The following is a 22,163-nucleotide window of genomic DNA, read 5'->3' on the forward strand; positions in this document are numbered from 1 at the left end:
TACTTTGCTGCAGTCATCTTTCCCTTTATCCTGACTAGTCTCCCAGTTCCTGACGCTGAAAAACATCCCCACAGCACGATGCTGCCACCACCATGCTTCACTGTAGGGATGGTATTGGCCTGGTGATGAGCGGTGCCTGGTTTCCTCCAAACGTGACGCCTGGCATTCACACCAAAGAGTTAAATTTTTGTCTCATCAGACCAGAGAAGTTTGTTTCTCATGGTCTGAGAGTCCTTCAGGTGCATTGTGGCAAACTCCAGGCGGGCTGCCATGTGCCTTTTACTAAGGAGTGGCTTCCGTCTGGCCACTCTACCATACAGGCCTGATTGGTGGATTGCTGCAGAGATGGTTGTCCTTCTGGAAGGTTCTCCTCTCTCCACAGAGGACCTCTGGAGCTCTGACAGAGTGACCATCGGGTTCTTGGTCACCTCCCTGACTAAGGCCCTTCTCTCCCGATCGCTCAGTTTAGATGTCCGGCCATCTCTAGGAAGAGTGCTGATGGTTTTGAACTTCTTCCACTTACGGATGATGTTGGCCACTGTGCTCATTGGGACCTTCAAAGTAGCAGAAATGTTTCTGTAACCTTCCCCAGATTTGTGCCTCGAGACAATCCTGTCTCGGAGGTCTACAGACAATTCATTTGACTTCATGCTTGGTTTGTGCTCTGACATGAACTGTCAACTGTGGGACCTTCTATAGACAGGTGTGTGCCTTTCCAAATCATGTCCAATCAACTGAATTTCCCACAGGTGGACTCCAATTAAGCTGCAGAAACATCTCAAGGATGATCAGGGGAAACAGGATGCAGCTGAGCTCAATTCTGAGCTTCATGGCAAAGGCTGTGAATACTTATGTACATGTGCCAGACTCGGTACCCGCAAACTGTTATATTTTTAGAGCGGCCTTCAAAGCCACTGAAGGCCCTCTGACACATGTTTCACACTACAGTAAAGAAGGGCAGGTTTATACTTGTATCAAAAAAGAAAAAGACACCTCACAGCTTTGTAGACAGGTTTCTGATATAAATGCACTTTCGGAATATTTAATTTCTATACATTAATAGAAGTCTGTCACTCCAGGATGAGATAGATTAATATTTTTTTTTATCTCTGCTTTAGTAACTTTAAACAACTCAACTAGGTTATTTAAACAAATGGCACTCTGGCTAGTCTGTGCTGCATATCCCTTTGTTGTGTAGCCTTTACTGTGGTATTAGATTATATTGTGCAAGCGTGCAGCATACTTTATGTGTGAGCAATACGACTGTATATGCCCTAAGAACAAAGAAACAATCTATATTCCATACGTCACTATTCAAATATAATTAAAAAATACACTTGTTCAAAGGCAAAAGCTGACATTCGATTCTAAAAGTACAGTTTTTTGTTTTTACCTGCACTAATGTTGGCATTGAGTTACATAGACGTGCTATGCAAAGCTGCATTTTATTTAGTGGTCTGTTTTTCCACTTCAGCGATTAGCTTTTTGCTAATTTTGAATGGCGATCTTGTTATCTTTATTAAAGGGCAGATTTCTGTCTGTCTCCTCCCACCTACAGCCAGACCTATTCACAATGTTATCACATATTTTTGTTTTCCTATCCCACTACTCAGTTCAAGAGCCTTGTTTGTGGAACACAACACTAAAGGCGCTTTTCCACTGCATAGTACGGCACAGCATGGTTCAGTACAACTCACCTTGGTTCGGCTCAGTTCGGCTCGGTTTGCGTTTCGACTGCAGTTTAGTACCGCTTTAGAGTGGGCGGGATTATTCACGTGTCGTTAGAGTTGCGCCGCCTCTACTGCCGTGACACCGTGGAATTTTTACAACAACACGCAGACAACGACAACACTTTAGCTCGAAGACGCGCAAGGTTAAGCATCTAAAAAAAGCACATCACTAGCTAACTTTTATCACTGTTACAAAGAATAAAATTAACTTAACTGCCAGTGTAACATTAAAATGCTGATTCTGTATATTACAGATCTTCCACATTTTGCAAAAAAGTCGCTGCAACAGACCATCTGTTTGGACATTTAACCGTGCCTCAGAGTGGTGGGATGTGATTGTTCCCGGTTTTACAAACACTCAGTGGCTGGAGAACTTTCGAATGTCTGAAGAAACATTCATCCACTTATGCAACAAACTGCGTCCAGCGATGGAGAGACGGGACACAAACTTCCGCGTGTGTGTACCTTTAAAGAAATGAATAGCCAGTGACGCAGTAATGACGATTTTCTCCGGCCAATCAGTGACCAGCAGAGTTTACACGTCACGTTTTGGTAACGGTTCGGCGCGCTTGGAACCTCGGCTGAGGTGGTACTAAAAAGGACCAGGTACCAGTTCCCAGTGGAAAACCCCCCAAAAGTGAGCTGAACTGAACCGTGTCGTGCCGTACTATGCAGTGGAAAAGCGCCATAAGAGTCTGACTGACATGATTGCTGGTTTGATACATAATGCTTAAAACAATGTTTAAATAAAAAAAAAAAACTGTATATTCAGGCCACTTGTATTAAAATATTGCTGTACCTGTAAAAGTTAAAAAAGTACATCAATTGCACGAACCCTGACTTAATATAGTGACAATCTTGCAAGCCACACAGGAGCCACTTTTCCAGGTGAGTCTGCAGGTGATGACTGGTTTTGCTGCAGTGTAAACTGTACTGTCAGCTGCCCATTGGATACTTCCAAAATGATAAAACCAGTCCGCCTTTGACTTGTCTGACTCTTGCCTGCTTTTTTATTTTGCTCAATATTCTCACCCTGTCACAGTCTTACTAACTGACTCATATTTATACACTAATGTATACACAAAAATGACTAGCAATGAAATGCCGGCACCGTTCAGTAGATACACTTTCCTATTGCTTTCCTATTACTTGTTGGCGATAGATAGATAGATAGATACTTTATTAATCCCAAGGGGATATCTATCTATCTATCTATCTATCTATCTATCTATCTATCTATCTATCTATCTATCTATCTATCTATCTATCTATTATATAGTGCCTTTCATATCTATCTATCTATCTATCTATCTATCTATCTATCTATCTATCTATCTATCTATCTATCTATCTATCTATCTATCTATCTATCTATCACCAACAAGTGCTGAAAACAGCATTACATCAAGCCTTCTTTCATTTCAAATCTGAGAAACAACACCACCTTATAAAATGGCCACTGAGAAACAAACCACTGCTTAGTTTACTGAATCTGCAGCACCCACCCAAATGATGTGCAGTTTTGTTTATTGTGATAGAAGGCGTTTTATACAGAGTGTGAAAATTAACAAGTGAAACTAAACACCTACCTGCTTGCCATTAACTGGCGAGTTTCATTTAGCAGCCAGGTTTCTATTGGCCGTAAAATGCAAAAGAAAACTGCTGCATGTGAATAAATGACAACAAAAAAAAATCAAATCACTTTCCTTATATCCCTCGTTCACTTAAAGGGGCTTAAGAATGTTGATTCTTGCCCTTCACATGTTATTGCTAGGATAGGCATTGACGTTCCTTGACATTTCACAGGATAAGGGTATTAGGAACGAAATGTGTGGATGGGTAGATGAAATAAAATTACCAATTTGAATTATTTGTGAATGATGTGTATGTTGTACTTAAGTCATGTTATGTGCTGCAGCTTCTGTCCTGTAGATTCTGCACTAAACTTTTTGCTTTTAGGGAGTCACTAAAGAGCTGTCAGTGCCTTTGTTTTTATATCCTGTCATAACTAAACTGCAAGCTTAGAATTAAATCAATGATCAAAACACTTCATATTAATGTTTGCAAGTACAAGGCCATTATTAGCATTAAAAAATATTTCCATGATACAGGTAGTCCCCAAGTTATGGACATCTGACCTACGGCTTATGAACCTCACTAACTGCTGCTCCGTCATCTTTGGTCTAGGGACGCTGCAAGCGGTGCCTGGAGGGGGGAGATTTTGCTGCTCGCGCAGTGTAGTGTCCCTTGGGCGCCTCCCAGTGGCAAGCAGTGACCCGTGGTCCATAGTCACTGACTATCGCTCATGTATAGGATGGAGGCTTGATGGGGCGGTTCACTGCCCGTCCACCATGCCGCCACCGCAGCTACTGCTCCTGACTGGACGCAGGCTGGAAGGAGCGGAGGGGGGCATTTCACTGTCCGCCCACCATACACGGCTGCCCCGTTCGTTCTTGGTGGGCGGCTGGTGATACTGCAAGCGGTGACCCAGTTGTGGCTGAACGGAGGCCATTGAGGGTGAACGGTGTGGTGAGGGGTAGCATTGTAGTGTGTTTGGGTGGCTGCCTGTTGAATGGGGGTGGTGGTGGGCGATTCACTACCCGCCTTCCGGCCAGCTCCCAGTGGCAAGCAGTGACCTGTGGTCCATAGTCACCGGGGCCACAACTATCGCTCATGTACAGGATGGAGGCTTAATGGGGCGGTTCACTGCCCATCCACCATGCCGCCATGACAGCTACTGCTCTTGACTGGATGCAGGCTGGATGGAGCGGAGGGGGGCGTTTCACTGTCCGCCCACCACACACGGCTGCCCGGTTCGTTCTTGGTGGGCCGCCGGTGATACTGCAAGCGGTGACCCGGTTGTGGCTGAGCGGAGACCATTGAGGGTGAACGGGGCGGTGAGGGGGGTAGCATTGTAGTGTGTTTGGGTGGCTGCCTGTTGAATGGGGGTGGTGGTGGGAGATTCACTACCCGCCTTCTGGCCGCACCTTGTTCGTTCTCGGTGGGCGGATGCTGCAGGCAGCATCCTGTAATGGAGGTGACTGCATGGTGGGCAGGTGGTGAACCACCCCTCGCCGCCCCCATTCATTCTCAATAGCAAGCCTGCTTGTACTGTAACACACATAGCAGGAAGTTGTCTCTTGTCAGTAAATCAGACGTGTTGACGACGGGTGCCTTCCTTCTGTGATAGCGTGTACAGTGCTGCGCAGAAGAGCTCATCTTAACCTTTTGTCTTCACCCTTCAAGAATGTCTCTGAAACACAAATCTGTTGCAAGTGCTGGTGATACAGTAAAGAAGAGTAAAACCATCACCATTGAAAATAAAGTAGAAATAATTAAAAGGTCAGAGAGAGGTGAAACTCCCATCATTCATTGGCAGAGCACTTGGTTACAGTCGGTCAACAATAGCATTTATTAAAATAATGCACCTGTTCCGACTTGCATACAAATTCAACTTAAGTGCAAACCCACAGTCCCTATCTCGTACGTAACGCGGGGATTGCCTGTACAGTGATGTCAGAATTGATTTTTTTTTTTTTTGTCAAAATGATTGGAATTCCACCAGCTGGTGATTGGAATTCCACCAGCTGGTGCATATTTTAAAAGTTATTTATTACTTTGACACCTGAAATTGTGGTCTAAAGTGAAAGATATTTTAAAAAGTAACTGGGCCAGTAGTTACTAGCCATTTTATAACTGAGGGTAATGGGTACCGGGGACCCACTATGGGGACAAAAAGCCTTAAAACTTAGCAAATATGTCAAGTTTTTAAGCCAAATGTTGTTGAGTGTTGATCAGCATCTCGACATCACATAAATACTATCAAACAGTGTATCCATGTCATTTCAAGAATGAAAGAGGCAGAAAGCAAACACTTTTGTGATGTTGAGCTATTATTTTGTAAGGAGAACCGCCATGCACTTTACTTTGCTGCTCATCTTCCTTCATGGCACCCTTTAGCCCCAGGGTTGTGAACTCGCCTCAAAAAGCTCATCGCCAAGCACTGTTATTGACATTGAATGCTGATTTTTTTTTTTTTTGTAGACAACTATATTATGACTCTGAAGGAATAACTTTGATGTGAAAAATACCGGACTTATCCTTTAACTGATTTTATTTTTGGACCAACACCTGACCTGATGTACGCCTCACAAAAATAAATTATTTATTACTGTTATGTGATTTTTAGAATTTTTAAAGTCACATAATTAGTTGTACTAACTGATATCAGTTATAGTTTACTACTGATATTAGTTAAAAGCTTTACTAATATGGCTTTCATTAATTAATTTTAGATGAAAAAGGGAGGAGTTATTATGAATTGAATACTCCTGCACAATTTGTACCATTTGAATGGAATTTGATAACACTCAAAATATACTATTAATACAGATGTAAGCATAACAACAATACTCAATATTATTTTTCAGGTTTGTTTGCTGTAGTGCTCTTCACTGAGTGCAGACTCGGAGCTCATATGCAAATCTACAATTGTGGTGTATCAACAATTATGTATATAAACATGGCAACTGTGTAAAACACAAGTTAAAACAGAACAGTTTCAATTTAAATTATGTAAATAAAGCAAGACAATAAAAGTTATAATTGGGACCTGGCCATTTGACAGCAGAAGAGAAGAGGACACTACTTAGCACTTCTAGAAAAAGGAGCCTGTAGGTGGCCCATGGTCAAGTATAACCTGATGACCGAGTCCAACTGGTCACCCATTTACTTGTGAAATGCCGTCTTGTGTTATTGAAAATGCATTAATCTATTTGAAATGTTCATACTATGACCGCAGCCTACCTGATTGATCTCATTGGTTGTTAATGTTCTGATGCAGTGCCTATGACGCAGATATCGTGTTAGCAACTAACATGTTCAGAAAACGTTTGTATTATGATTGACACAAGGTCCGCTGAAGACACAAATTCCATCATGCTATGAATTTACAAGTGGAGATTTAATTACTTGAAGCAACTCATGTGTAGATGAGTTGGTTTTGACAAAACAAATATTAGTTTTAATCGTGTAAACCATATTACCCCATGGTTGTACTTAATGCGGTAAAATGGAATATAATTTTAGATCCACATAATTATAGCACTTAGGATTTATGTACCTTAATCAGACAAATCTCATCATAGATACACAATCTGTAAAGGTTCAGAACCATGCAGAACAACAACGTTTCAGGACAAACGCACACTTCTGTCTGGGAGAGGAGGAGCCACCAACTCCCTCGTCATATGAGTGCAGTGCTCACTTTAATAACAGCAGTGAAGTTTGCAGATGGAATTTCATTATTTCAGACATTTTCAATCTCCTGTTTAATTCTTTAAAAAGTGCAGTAGATCCAAAATGTACAAAGTATAGAACTTTTTTTCTTTGGATTGGATAAACAAAATGTCAGTAACACCACCCTGTCACAGACCAGCACCTCAGTTCTAGTTTGTAAACCGCACAAATAGCAGAAGCAAGTTAAATCGAGGGTAAACCAGGCTAAAAGAAAAGGAAACCACCTAACTGTGATCTTCTTCTAAGTTTGTATTTTATGGCTTTTTATAAAGGGAACTGAGGAATTTATAACAATGGAACTTTATTGTTTTATATTTGTTCTCTGGGACCCCTTGCAGTTTTCATTTTGAGACTTTCAGGAGTTCTGTATGGTTAATTAATGAGTCCCCGTTGACCACACCCAAGGTTTTTCCTTCTTGATTCAAACTGGATCAGCATATTTTGGTTCTTGGTTCTATATTTATGGTCATTTTTCTGCTATGTCTGAGCACAAGATGCATGTTTGCTCCTTTTAATTTATATAGGAATACAACATTGTATTTAAACATTAAGAAAGGTTTGCTGATTGCTCATTTTACAGTGAAAGATGGCACTGCAGTTTCTATTTAAACTTTTAAAGATGAGAATTTTCATTAAATTGGTATCATCAATAATGAAAATATCAAAATATTTTTTGTCTGTATTGCCAACCCACCCTGGTTCTGCTTCCTATGCTCAGGAGTAATAGGATGTAAAGTAGTAATAATCATTTCCCAATAGCTTACAAACATCCAATGTCACAAAATACTGAGACAAATTCATTACACTATGCAGTTAGGAAGTGCAAGAGGCTAAGCAGTACGTCTTACAGCTTGTGGGTAACCCCTTTAGGTTTGTCATGATAAGACTTCAAACTGTTTACCATACGGAAAAAGAGAGAAAACAGAAGGTATGTAAGGGGCAGTGGGTGATTCCACAGGGGGAGATACCCACAATTCCTTTTAGTTGTTTCTTGTTCTTGAAAGACAAACTGCAAAACCACACAGTGATTGAGACCTGTGCACAAGGGGCATCACTTCCTGTGACACTTCAAGATTGTTAACTGCATTCACTAACGACATGCAAAATGTTGGTAACCTCTCAGTTATAGTAAGTAGTTTTGTTCAGTACACTAATAGTTCAACAGCCACTTCATTGATCTCCTTCAGCAGATGAGGCCAAGCAAATGAAAGCAGTGGGGGCATATGAAATAAGGGGAAACACAGGCCCACTGCCTGAAAAGGTTAAGGTAGACTGCAGCAGGCGGTTCACCGACAAAAGCGCGATAGACATATGCGCCCTGACAAAACCGCGACGGACAAATGAGCGCCAACAAACCTGCTAACTAGTTTTCGACAAATGCGCGCCGACAAAATCACCAGAGAGGCCAAGAGAGTTGGACGCCCTTGCTGCAATTCTTCCTAGATATGCAGGTCGTGATCTTAAGGACTATCTGCGTGCCGTGCTAATGGCATGCCGCGTCTCATAATATTGACTTCTAAAATAAACATTATTATATATGCTTTAAACTAGTAATTCGTATTTAATGAAACTTTCACGATTTTGTTGGCGCGCATATGTCTATCGCGCAAATGTCAGGTCACAGCAGCAGGCGTGGTGTGGCCATGCATAACCACAGAATAAAATTCAGAATGTGCAGTCAAAAGTATGAATCCATGGAAAACGGCAGCCATCATACCACCAGATAAAAGAACACTAATGTAGTGTTTCTAGAACTGAAAAATGGTGTGAAAATAATTTAGCAGTATGACCGTTTGAAATGTAGTTAATCATCAGATATGTAAAGCACTTCATGTAAAAAAGAAACCTTTCAGTGGGAGCAGTTTCATTCACATATTACAAGTCGACCATTTTAATTATATTATTGCCAGTGAGTAAAAATTGCTACCTTATAAACAGGCTGGCATTGTTGGCATAGAGCATTCCTGTACAAGATTTACAGTTTTGTAAAACCAATTGCTAATCTATTAAAACAAAGCCAAAAATTAATGAACTGTATTGATACTGCAGATTGGAAAAGTAAAGTAAAATAAAATGATAGGGGCATTGGGGTAAAACATTGATTTTTTTTTCCCCCTCTCAATATTATGATTCAATGTCTATCATATATGGATAGATTTTAATGATACATCTGTTACCCTGCGATGGACTTGGTGTGCTGCCTTGCGCCCTATGCCTGCTGGGATAGGCTCCAGCCCCCTCACAACCCTGCTCAGTATTAGGCAGGCTTAGAAAATGCTACGCTATGGTATGGTATGACTGCTTTAGATTTTCCGTTTAGGATTGTTTGATCAGTTTAGTCAAAAAATGATCACTTTTGGTTTTGAAACCAGACACCATGTTTGAATAATGCAGTACTTCTTGAGCTCCATGAAAGCCTTCTCAATCAGGGGCTTCAAACTTGGTTTCTGGAGGGCCGCTGTGGCTGCAGGTTTTCTTTTCATTTTCATTACTTAATTAGTAAACAGTTGCTGCTAGTAATGGAACACACTTTGTTTTCTTAAATCTAATCAGCCTACTTATTATGATTAGAAAACCTAAATGACTAATTTTCCCCCTTAACTAGCTACTAGTCAGGAGTAAGTATTAGACTGATTGAGGTCAAAAAATATTTGAGTTACTTTACCAGAAAATGAAAATAAAAAAAGAAATATTAGGAATGTCTGATGTCGTAGTCATATTGTCAGATGTACAGAGTAGAGAAAAATTCTTACTTGTGAGCAACATGTCATCCAGCTCCAGGATATGATGTCATGTCTGAGTGAGTGCACTGCGAAACCATTTAATTAAATAAAGTAACGTCTATTGTTGACAGCAAGAACTTGGACCTAATTATAAAACTGGTTGAAGCAAAAACCTAAAGCAAGTGTGCATCTCCAGGAACTGAATTTGAGACCTCTGGTCTAGGTATTTTATTTATAGTGCTGACAGAAAGTATTCAGACCCCTTCATTTTTTACACATTTTATTATGTTGTAGCCTTGTGCTGAAACCATTTAAATCCATGTTTACCCCTTCATCAAGAAACACTGAATACTCCAGAATGATAAAGCAAAAACAGGATTTTTTTTTCTTCATGTTCATTGAAAATAATTGAATACCAAATTGAAGTATCACATTGACACAAGTGTTAAATCCTTTTACTCAGTACTTTATTGAAATACCTTTGGCAGAGATTACAACCTGGAGTCTTCTTGGGCATGATGTGACCAGCTATTGTTGGGGATTTTATGCCATTCTTCACTGCAGGTCCTCTCAAACTCTGTCAGGCTGGATGGAGACCATCAGTGGACAGATGTTCTCAGGTTTCTTCAGAGAAGATCAATTGCATTCAAAGTCTGCACTCTGACTTGGGGAACATTCACAGTTGTCCTTATGCCAATCCTGTGTTGTCTTTGTTTTGCGCTTAGGATCATTGCCTTGTTCTGCCCAGTCTGAGGTCTAGAGCGCTTTGGAGCAGGTTTTCATTAAGGACATTTCCGTAGTTTGCATCTCTGACTAGTCTTCCGGTCCCTGCTGCTGAAAAACAGACCCAGAGCAATATGCCGCCACCACCGTGCTTCCCCACTGGAGTGGTATTGCATATGTGATGAGTGGTGTCAGATTTCCTCCTGAAGTGAAAGTTAGAATTGAGGCCAAACAGTTCAACCTTGGTTTCATGAGGCCAGAGAATCTTGTCATCCCATTGTCTTATCGTCGTTTACATGCCTTTTTTCTACTCCAAGCAGATTTTCATGTGTCGTCTGTATGCTCTGTCATAAAGCACAGGATAGTGGAGTGTTACAGTTGAGGTTACCCTTCGGCAATTTCCCTACATTTCCCCAGTGACCATCGGGTTCTTGATCACCTCTCTTATTTAGACCCTTCTACCCTGATTACGCAAGTTGGCTGGACCGCCAGCTCTAGGAAGAGTCGTAGTTGTTCCAAACATATTCCATTTAATAATTATGGAGGCCACTGTTCTGTTGGAACCTTTAATGCTATAAATATTTTTGTAGCCTTCCCAAGATCTGTGCCTCAACTGTAAGTGACTCCAAATTCATGGCTTTGTTTTTTGCTCTGAGACACATTGTCACTTGTCAGATATTCTATAGCCAGGTGTGTGCCTTTCCTAGTTCTATGTAATCCTGTGTCCATAGGTTTAGTCTAAACAAAGTACAAAATCATCTAAATGATGAGCAGTGGGATGATGGGATACACCTAAAACCAAATTTGAAGTGTCAGAGCAAAGGGTCTGAATACTTGATTAATGGGACATTTCAATTTTTAATAAATGTGCAAAAAATTCTAAAGTCTTGTTGTCAATTTGTCATTATGTCGCATTCATTGAGTGTTGCTTGATGAGTGAAAAATTAATTTCAATGAATTTAGCATAAGGCTGAAAGAAAACAAAATGTGTAAAAAATGAAGGGATTTGAAGACTTTCTGAATCCTCCGTATGGAAGGATATGCATCAGTCCCCCTGTGTGGCTTTCTCAAATGTTTGTAATGCGATTAATAAGCATTATAGAAGTTTTGTAATTTTTTGGGGAGAAAAGCCAAGCAAAATGACACCTTTTATTGGCTAACTAAAAAGATTACAATATGCAAGCTTTCGAGGCAACTCAGGCCCCTTCTTCAGGCAAGATGTAATCTTACAATATTACAAGATGTAATATTACATCTTGCCTGAAGAAGGGGCCTGAGTTGCCTCGAAAGCTTGCATATTGTAATCTTTTTAGTTAGCCAATAAAAGGTGTCATTTTGCTTGGCTTTTCTCTACATTCATAATGGCTAACACGGTACAACAACCTAGTAATCTTTTGGGTAAGACTGTTGTACTAGAAAGGAACTTGGTGTCCCTGGAGAGATCAGGTGGTACAAAATCAACATTTTGGTGTTTTTAAAAATGAAGTTGTATGCAATTGTATAAAACGTTTCATGTATTATATTTTTGCTAGGTGGATGTTGACCTGGCCAAGTCATGTGCAGACCTGCCCGAGGATGACGAAGAGCTGCAGAAGAAATTATGGCTAAAAATCGCCCGTCATGTGGTTCAAGAGGAAAAAGATGTTAGAAAAGCCATGAACTGTCTGTCCAGCTGCAATCTTCTCAAAATTGAAGATATTTTACCATTCTTTCCTGACTTTGTCACCATTGATCACTTCAAGGAAGCTATTTGTATTTCCCTGGAAGAATACAACAAGCACATTGAGGAGCTAAAGCAAGAAATGGAGGAGGCTACAGAGAGTGCAAAACGAATAAGAGAAGACATCCAGGAGATGAGGAACAAGTATGGGATGGTAGATTCTCAAGATAAATGTGCCGTCTGTGATTTCCCCTTGCTAAACCGCCCTTTTAACTTATTTTTATGTGGCCATATGTTTCACTGTGACTGCCTTTACCAAGAGGTTTATCCTCAGTTATCTAAACACAAACGGAGCAAACTTGATGAGCTGCAGAAAAAGTTGTTAGCGACTAGCCAGGTCACTAAGTCAAGACGTCCAAAAAAAGAAGATGACACAACAAGTCTTGGCAAAGGCCAAGAGAGCCGGGAGCAAATTAAGTCGGACATTGATGATATCATTGCAGCCGAGTGTGTGTACTGTGGAGAGCTGATGATTAAATCCATTGATAAACCTTTTATTGACAAGCAAAAATACGAGGAAGAGAAACTAAGTTGGCTATAATACTGTTGAGATAACCTGAACTGCAGTGGTGACACATTACCATTATGCCATATTTGCCTGCCTGCTAAATGTTTACAGGATATTGTACATCTCTCTGTTTCTCTCTCCTGAGTAAGGAATTCTGGAAGGAAATGAAAGAAAAAAATAAAAAGTATACACACACTTATGCAATTGCAAGTAGAGCTTGTTTTAGGACATGCGGTTAAGCAGTTACACTACGTTGTTATTTATTCAATTTTTAATATGATACATATTATATAAAGAACAGAGGAGAGGATGATGGCGGTTTACAATGTGACCATGTAATGTTTCTAATTGGTCACTTTGTGTTTTCCAGCCTCATTTAATTATTTCAATTCATCAGGATAGGTTGAGTGAAGGAAACCGATCATGCCTTTTGGTTTGTTTTGATCTTCTCAGCTTTGAACCGTACAGCTCACCTGGCTCTAATTTTCTACTCATTAACATTGGCTCCTCAGTTCTGCCTTTCCTCCATTTAAGGCAGGACACACTTCCAGTGTCAAAACCCATCCAGTTTCCAGACATTTTTCAAAAAGATAATCTAAAACGACACTGTGCAACTTCTTCATCATTTTCCAAGTCTGTTAGGATTGGTTAACTCACATGAATGCCTGCGCATTGCAAATAGTGATACTGTGACACTTTGTTCGCTGTTTACTAGCTTTGTTCATACATACAGTACTCCAGTATTGGAAATTTCTGAGAATCTACTGTACACTAGATGTCAGCTTGGGAAAATGCAGGGTCTCCTTTTGTAGGGTTCTTTATTATAATGTTTTGCCCACGCCTCCCATCAACCATTGGGTTTACCGGTAATTGTCTACGGTAGTCTACACACAGTGTGTCAAGGAAGGGAGGTCATTGGCTGCTCAGGAGCCCTGCTAATTTTCCCAGATCTCTGGATTGCTGACTTTTGCACAAGAGCTCGAGTTTCGCTTTTTCTGCTGCCTTTTGAACTAACAGTCAAGATGTAACCAAGACTAACTAGATCTGCTGTATATATTATGTCTTGTAAATATTTCATAATAAAAATGAACAGAACTGCAAATTGTTCTGTTTTTAATTATGATTTTTGTAATAGGCTGGTTTTTCTGGAATTGCATTACTGGTGTAACTCATTTTCTGCATTGAACAGACTTTAAATAATTAAGAAAGCATTTCACAAATAACTTAAAACACTGTCACTTTTAATTTCTTACAGTTTATTTCAGGTAAGTAAGACTCGATTCTGTCAGTTGCCCCTTCTTCTAGTATTAATAGTGCAATTGTATTTTGCCTTTTTTTTTTTTTTCTTTTTAACTTCAGCTTAAATGCACTTTCTAGTAGCGCAGATGTCTTGCAATGAGGAGATCATGGGTTTGTGTCCCGGGTCCTCCCACTGTAGAAAGTGCTTTGAGTAGTGAGAAAAGCACTATATAAATGTATGTGACAAATTATGAATATCTTCTTGTGACCCAGATTTTGATCTATCATTTTATAGTGTAAGCTGCTATGTTAACTTACTTCACGGGTAGTTTATAAATAATTTTACTTATTACCTCTTGCATATATATATAAAATGTATTTAACATGTTTAAAGTATTCCAAACAAACTTGATGGCCTTTCTGTTTTAAGAAGTAATTGTAAAAATTAACATTTCCTCTGATATTTTGAGATAATGAACTTGGATCTATCCCAGTACTTGAGCAGCTTCTTGCTTGCGGTACCTGTTGTGTGGAATATGCATTATGATCTGTTTAAATATTTCAAGTATCAAAATTTTCTTTTTCCATTTGCTTGTCCTTTGTGTTTTTTTTTTTACCATGAAACTTTTTTTTTTATCCCTGCTTTAATATACAGAACAACAAATGGGGGCCGCTTGGTGGTGCAGTGGTAGTACTGCTGCCTCGCATTGTGAGTTGAGTTTGCATGTTCCTACAGACTGCGTGAGAGTTTCCTCACTAAGTCCAAAGTCATGCAGGGCAGGTGGACTGGAGAAGCTACGTTGGCCCTAGTGTGTGTTCAGTCTGCGATGGACTGGTGCCCTGTCCAGGGGGCTGTTCCTGCCTTGTGCCCTATGCTTGCTGGGCTAGGCTCCAGCCCACCATGATTCAGCTCAGGATTAACCAGGCCTAGAAAATGGTATGGTAACAACAACTTAATCACCATTATTTTGATTCACATTTCCTTCCCAAAGTTCCTCTTCCCACTCTCCAAAGCCTTGGGCTTTCATACGTTTTGAGATCTTGTCATGTCATCTGCCATCATTTCCATCCATATTTGACCTTTACAGTTCTAATGTGCCTTTTGTTCCACCTACTGTACACAAACCAGTGTCAGCCTGGAGTTGCATAGAGTTAGTTTACACGAGGAGGTGAGGTAAAGTATTTATTACCAAAGGACTGCTGGAATTTTAGCCTGAATCACTCAAACAATTGAATTTTTAGACTTGCAATGTACTAGTTTTACCTGCCATTATTATTACTATTTATGTATTATTTTTATAGAGGGTAAAAGACTCTTCAATCTTTACTGAGATGTGAACACACAGGCAATAAAAAAGCTACTAACGTTATACTTCACTATTCCTCGAGGGGAAATTGTCTTTTTGCATGACCTTCGGGGAGTCAGAGTGTAGGGTCAGCTGTTGTACAGCACCTTAGAAGCACTTTTCAAGTCAAGAGCCCAATGGAGTAGGATCCCTTCTGGCAATGACAGGATTTCAATGGGCAACCTTCTAGATACCAGCGCAGATCTTTAGCCTAAAAGCCAAGACTCTGTCTCAATTACAGAGGTCCTCCATTAATAATTACTTTACCCCATTTCCTGGTGTAAATCTAATACTGCCTGAACATAAGTTAAGTCTTATTCCCTTCCACTGCAATGTCATCATATTTTTTTCTTCATCATTGAAAGTCTGCACACACCAGCCTAATCATTCTCATTTCAGTCTTTTCCAGTCTAATGTTTGGACTGGACTACAGATGTCATCATCTGTACTATACAACTCTTCACAATTCTTTTCAAGTCTCCTTACAAGGCAAGGTGAGATTCGTTATTCTGTATGTCAGAATGGGAAGCAGCTTTTAGGACGTCTTATGTACCTCACCACCACCACCATTATAGAGTGCACTTTCCTTTTCTTTGCATATGTCTCTCTATTATAAAAGAAAATCTTGAGACAAGACTATTGCCAAGGGATTTTTTTCAAGTCCCGCCCTCCTCTCAACCACTTTCTTAGTCCTCTCACCTCTCATTCGTTTGAATGCCTTTGTTATACAGTTCCTACGCTGTCAGCACTTATTAATTTTTACGTTTTCCTCCCTTTAAGTTCCCAATAAAAGAAGACTTATTATGTCCAAATCTTATTGAAGAATTTCATCCCGAAGGGTTATCAAAAGAAGAAATGAGTACACAGGCAATCCTGGCAAAGGGAAACATTGAAGTCAAACGAATGAATGCAAAAATTGTCAATCGGTTACATGGCAAATTGGTTAAATGCATATCAATGGACTATGCTGAAACAGCATATAAGAAAGGTAAATAAACATACAGGAAAGGTGACAAGAATGGTAAGGTAGTGCATCTTCCGCGGATAATATTAGACACCAAGAAGATCTTGATATGCCATTTGTATTAAAATGTTTACAGTTTCCCGTTAGAATAGCTTTTGCAAAGACAATTAACAAATCACAGGGACATACATTCGAAAAAGTCAGTTTATTTATGCGAGAGAAAGAAATGATATTCACTCACGGAAAGTTATACAGGTGTCGGTCATAAAATTAGAATATCATGACAAAGTTGTTTTATTTCAGTAATTCCATTCAAAAAGTGAAAGTTGTATATTAGATTCATTCATTACACACAGACTGATGTATTTCAAATGTTTATTTCTTTTAATTTTGATGATTATAACTGACAACTAATGAAAGTCCCAAATTCAGTATCTCGGAAAATTAGAATATCAATTAAAAGCAATGCAAAAAGGATTTTTAGAAATGTTGGCCAACTGAAAGGTATGAACATGAAAAGTATGAGCATGTACAGCACTCAATATTTAGTTGGGGCTCCTTTGGCCTGGATTACTGCAGCAATGCGGCGTGGCATGGAGTCGATCAGTCTGTGGCACTGCTCAGGTGTTATGAGAGCCCATGTTGCTCTGATAGTGGCCTTCAGCTCTTCTGAATTGTTGGGTCTGGCGTATTGCATCTTCCTCTTCACAATACCCCATAGATTTTCTATGGGGTTAAGGTCAGGCGAGTTTGCTGGCCAATCAAGAACAAGGATACCATGGTCCTTAAACCAGGTACTGGTAGCTTTGGCACTTTGTGCAGGTGCCAGGTCCTGTTGGAAAATGAAATCTGCATCTCCATAAAGTTCGTCAGCAGCAGGAAGCATGAAGTGCTCTAAAACTTCCTGGTAGATGGCTGTGTTGACCTTGGACCTCAGAAAACACAATGGACCAACACCAGCAGATGACATGGCACCCCAAACCATCACTGACTGTGGAAACTTTACACTGGACCTCAAGCAACGTGGATTCTGTGCCTCTCCTCTCTTCCTCCAGACTCTGGGACCTTGATTTCCAAAGGAAATGCAAAATTTACTTTCATCAGAGAACATAACTTTGGACCACTCAGCAGCAGTCCTTTTGTCTTTAGCCCAGGCGAGACGCTTCTGACGCTGTCTCTTGTTCAAGAGTGGCTTGACACAAGGAATGCGACAGCTGAAACCCATGTCTTGCATACGTCTGTGTGTGGTGGTTCTTGAAGCACTGACTCCAGCTGCAGTCCACTCTTTGTGAATCTCCCCCACAGTTTTGAATGGGTTTTGTTTCACAATCCTCTCCAGGGTGCGGTTATCCCTATTGCTTGTACACTTTTTCTACCACATCTTGTCCTTCCCTTCGCCTCTCTATTAATGTGCTTGGACACAGAGCTCTGTGAACAGCCAGCCTCTTTAGCAATGACCTTTTGTGTCTTGCCCTCCTTGTGCAAGGTGTCAATGGTCGTCTTTTGGACAACTGTCAAGTCAGCAGTCTTCCCCATGATTGTGTAGCCTACAGAACTAGACTGAGAGACCATTTAAAGGCTTTTGCAGGTGTTTTGAGTTAATTAGCTGATTAGAGTGTGGCACCAGGTGTCTTCAATATTGAACCTTTTCACAATATTCTAATTTTCCGAGATACTGAATTTGGGACTTTCATTAGTTGTCAGTTATAATCATCAAAATTAAAAGAAATAAACATTTGAAATACATCAGTCTTTGTGCAATTAATGAATCTAATATACAAGATTCACTTTCTGAATGGAATTACTGAAATAAATCAACTTTGTCATGATATTCTAATTTTATGACCGGCACCTGTATGTTGCATTGTCACGCTTATAAGTCCAAGCACCGAATCAAAATTCAATGCGATATTGACGAAAAAGATAATTAAAAAAATTGTTTTTACTTAAGTTTTACAGTAAAAGTGTAAGTACTTGTGTGTTAATTTCAAAGCCAAACGTAATCAAAAAGGATAATGCAACAAATACCTCTAACGCAACATGAAACATAATTTTCTTTCAAATTATTACATTTTACTATTTTTTACTATGGTAAATTACTCACTGTAATGTAAAATAGTTAGTTCTATTATGCATATGTAACAATTCCCATGAAAATAACAAAATAGCTCGCCGATCGGTGGCTAGCGTGTGGTACCCGGCCGGGGGTCGGCGAGCGAATCAAGCAAAGGGCAGAGCCCCCTAGTTACTTAAATAACAAACTTATCTCTTCTCCAGAACAATTCCATCTTTCTTACTGCATGGTAGTGCTGGTCTCGGCCACAACAAATGTTAGACTCGTGCTGGTGGAGTATCATTCTGACAAGCTGTTCTGCCAACCCTTGAACTGTACACCCTTGATTACCACACCCACTCTAAAATGTACAAGGAGAAAGATTATTCATTTTGAGTTTGAATGATTTTAAAGGCTTTTGAGAAAAAAAGCACACATGCTTCGGATTACAATAAGAAATGAAGCAGCTTAGACAAACATAGCAACCTTTTGTGTATGGTCAAGTGCAGAGAATGAATTGGGGGTAGGGGAGAGAATTTGTGTTGTGAATTTGTGAGATGGTGTATAAGTGGACATTAGGAAATTCAGGTCTGGATAAATGAAATGCCTGCAGTAATCTCAATGTAGTAAGAAGCACAATCAATGGTTAGATCAGAGATCACGGGTAATAACATGTTCATTGTAAAAGAGGGGCTTCACTGGAGATCTGCTCTGACACAACTGGGAATGGTTTAGTGATGGAAGTAGTGACTACAGGGAGATACGGACCATTTCTAACAGTCTACTAGGTGAGCTGTGGTATGTCAAAGACATCATGCAGGTGACAAATCAGATTTAATACAGAGGTTGATAAAATGCAAAGAATGGTTCATTTAATAAGGTATTTGCATCCTCAATTTGAAGTTTAAGATTATTTACTTTAAATGAAATAACCTTAATATCAGACACAGGACAGCATAATGATTAAAGACCAAAAACCCAACTGCTCACTTGACACACAGTTCTGGTCCTGCCTTTGCTTACACTTTGTGTTCTTCACCTCACACACCAACATCGTAAAGACCAGAAGACACATGACCCATAATCTTCCTCATCTTGCCCTTTAAGACAGCTCTAAGAATTAATTTTTATTTTATATTCTGTCATTACCAGCATCACAAAGTGCTTTACTGAATTATTAACATTAATTTCACTTTATTCTAATTTCATAAGAATTAACAAGACTACAATCCTGCACACTTTTACAAATTAAATACAACACAAGACACCACATTTTTATGTAAGGATAACAAAAAATACATATTGGCATACTTTATAAATTAAATTAGATTATCTGTGTGACTTTATTTAATAAAGTATGAATACTATAAGGTAAGATGAGCCAACAATGGAATCTTAAGTCTGTAAAGAATCCATGCATCCTTGGCCATCTGATAATCCTGCTCTTCTTGTCCAATACAGCAGGTTACCACAGTGTATACGCAGACATCAGTGATTCTGGCAGAATACAGAGGATTTTCCATTTTTCCTACTTCACTGGTTGATGAAAGATCAACTTTAATGTTCCACTCCAAAAGCTGCAGTAATAAAATGCAAATAGCAATGACTAGTGAGAGTAAGTTTCACCTTAGGAGATGCAGTCGGTGAAATACTCAGTAATTGGTAATCACAAACTTCACCAAAGTTAATAAAACGCACATGAATCACAAAACTGCCTCTAAGTCTGGGGGCCCATAATAGAATGACCAACTTCTACTTTTAATGGCCTTAATTAAGCAAGTAGTTGTTTCCCAGTTTCTGTGTTTAGGTGGGCTACACATCTACAACTCCATGATGGTGAGTGCAGTTTCCTATGCTGTGGTTTGCTGGGCTGGTAACATCACTTGAAGAGTGGACCACTGAATTAACAAACTGATTAAAAGGGCAGGCTCGGTTATGGGACACCCTCTGGAGGTCATAGAGGAGGAGAGAATTAAAACAAAATTGAGAGCCATTATGAACAAAGCTACACATCCTTTGTCTGTGACACACCAACACTGAGGACTTTCAGCCAACAAATTATTCAGCAAAAGTGTGTGTCAGGAAACGCTAAGGGGGGCTCCTTTTATACCATCAGCAATACACCTGTATAGTGCCTTACTGGGACTGCCAAAGTTTTCATTCTTTTTAAATTTTTTTCTTCCCTTTTAGTCATTCTGATGTTTGTTCAGACCATAGTGTGTGTAGATATATTTGGTTATCTATTTATTGAGCTTCTATAAAAAGCCACATTTCCCCCTGGGGAAAGATTGATTGATTGATCTATCTATCTATCGATCTAGCTATCCTGATAATTACCATCCTGATTTTCATTCCTCCTGCCCATTATTTAAACTATCATTTACAGTTCATTAGTGTGCTAGTGGCTGTGACACTGAAGTAGCTGTCACTTTTTAGCATTCAGTGTCATTTGTTCAGTTGGCTACTGTCCTCATTGTTAGTTTTCATTATTTTATGGATGTAGTGAGAGAGGACAGGTGATGGGGTAACAGAACAAGATGCAGAGGACAGAAAGATATGGAAGATGATCCGCTGTGCCAACCCCTAGCGGAAGCAGCCGAATGAAGAAGAAGTATACAACTGAGGGCGCAACTCCCACAGGGAAAGGGAGACTTTATAGGAAAATGACAAAAAAGGTTTAAGAATGTAAAAGTATGACAAAAAATATATAAAATGTACAGTAAATCTCACAGTACTGCTTTTCCTGAATGAACAGTAGGGGAAAAATGGCCAACTAATTAAACAATGAGATTGACTTTCTGATTGTGAAACTGGCTCAAACAAAAACATTCAACCGCAAAAGTTCTGCCAGGACTGCACCTGAAGAGCTCTTTTCAAACCTGAAATAAAGGACAATTTATTGATTTAAGAACTGCAGTCATATTTATGTACTTTTTAGTTTTTGGTGTGATCCTTGCTGTTGTGTTTTGAATTAACTGTAGAGCGGTAGCAGAATGATTTGAACCCAATAATAAACCTCACACAGGGTGGTTTGAGTATTTTTGTAACTGCTGATCTCATGGGATTTTCACACACAACAGTCTGGAGAGTTTACTCAGAATGTTGTAAAAAAAACAAAAATAGAGAAACATCTAGTGTGCCGCAGTTCTGCGGATGGAAACACCTTGTTGATGAGAGAGGTCAGAGGAGAATGGCCAGACTGGTTTGAATTGACAGAAAGGCCACAGGAACTCAGATTGCCACTCTGTTCAATTCAGAATACACAACACTTTGAACCTTGAGGGTTACAACAGCAGAAGGCCACGTTGAGTTCCAATCCTGTCAGCCAAGAACAGAAAGCTCAGGCTGCAGTGGGCACAGACTCACCAAAACTGGACAGTTAAAGACTGGATAAACATAGCCTGGTCTGGTGAATCTCAATTTCTACAGAGGCACACAGATGGTGGTCAGAATTTGGTGCCAACAGCATGCATCCATTCACCCAACCTACCTTGTGTCAATAGTCCAGGCTGCTGGTGGTGAAATAATAGTGTTTGCTTGTCACATTTTAGGCCTGTCAATACCAATTGATCATCACTTGAATGCCACGGCCTATGTGAGTTTTGTTGCTGGCTATGTGTATCCCTTCATGGCCACAATTTACTCATCTTCTAATGGCCACTTCCAGCTTGATAATACACCATTTCACAAAGCCAAGGTTATCTCAAATTGGTTCAAGGCACATATCATTGAGTTTGGTGTTCTCAGTGGCCTTCCCAGTCACTGAATCTGAATCCAATAGGTCGTAGAACAGGAGATTTGAGATGCAGCATGAATGTGCAGCTGACAATTCTACAGAAATTGCATGAAGCAATCATGT

The 22,163-nt window shown here is 39.8% G+C and overlaps 1 protein-coding gene across 1 annotated transcript in view; it reads left to right on the top strand.

Annotated features, from left to right (window-relative positions):
- The window catches only part of vps18 (VPS18 core subunit of CORVET and HOPS complexes), a 31,647-nt gene extending 17,822 nt beyond the window's left edge, over positions 1 to 13,825 (top strand). Inside the window, exon 5 of the mRNA XM_039741060.1 lies at positions 12,007 to 13,825. Within this exon, the coding sequence (XP_039596994.1) occupies positions 12,007 to 12,735 (729 nt within the window). The 3' untranslated portion in view covers positions 12,736 to 13,825. The remainder of the gene's footprint in view (positions 1 to 12,006) is intronic.
- Positions 13,826 to 22,163: the final 8,338 nt, after the last annotated feature.

This window comes from Polypterus senegalus, chromosome 18, assembly GCF_016835505.1.
Source record: "Polypterus senegalus isolate Bchr_013 chromosome 18, ASM1683550v1, whole genome shotgun sequence".
Lineage (NCBI taxonomy): Eukaryota > Metazoa > Chordata > Cladistia > Polypteriformes > Polypteridae > Polypterus > Polypterus senegalus.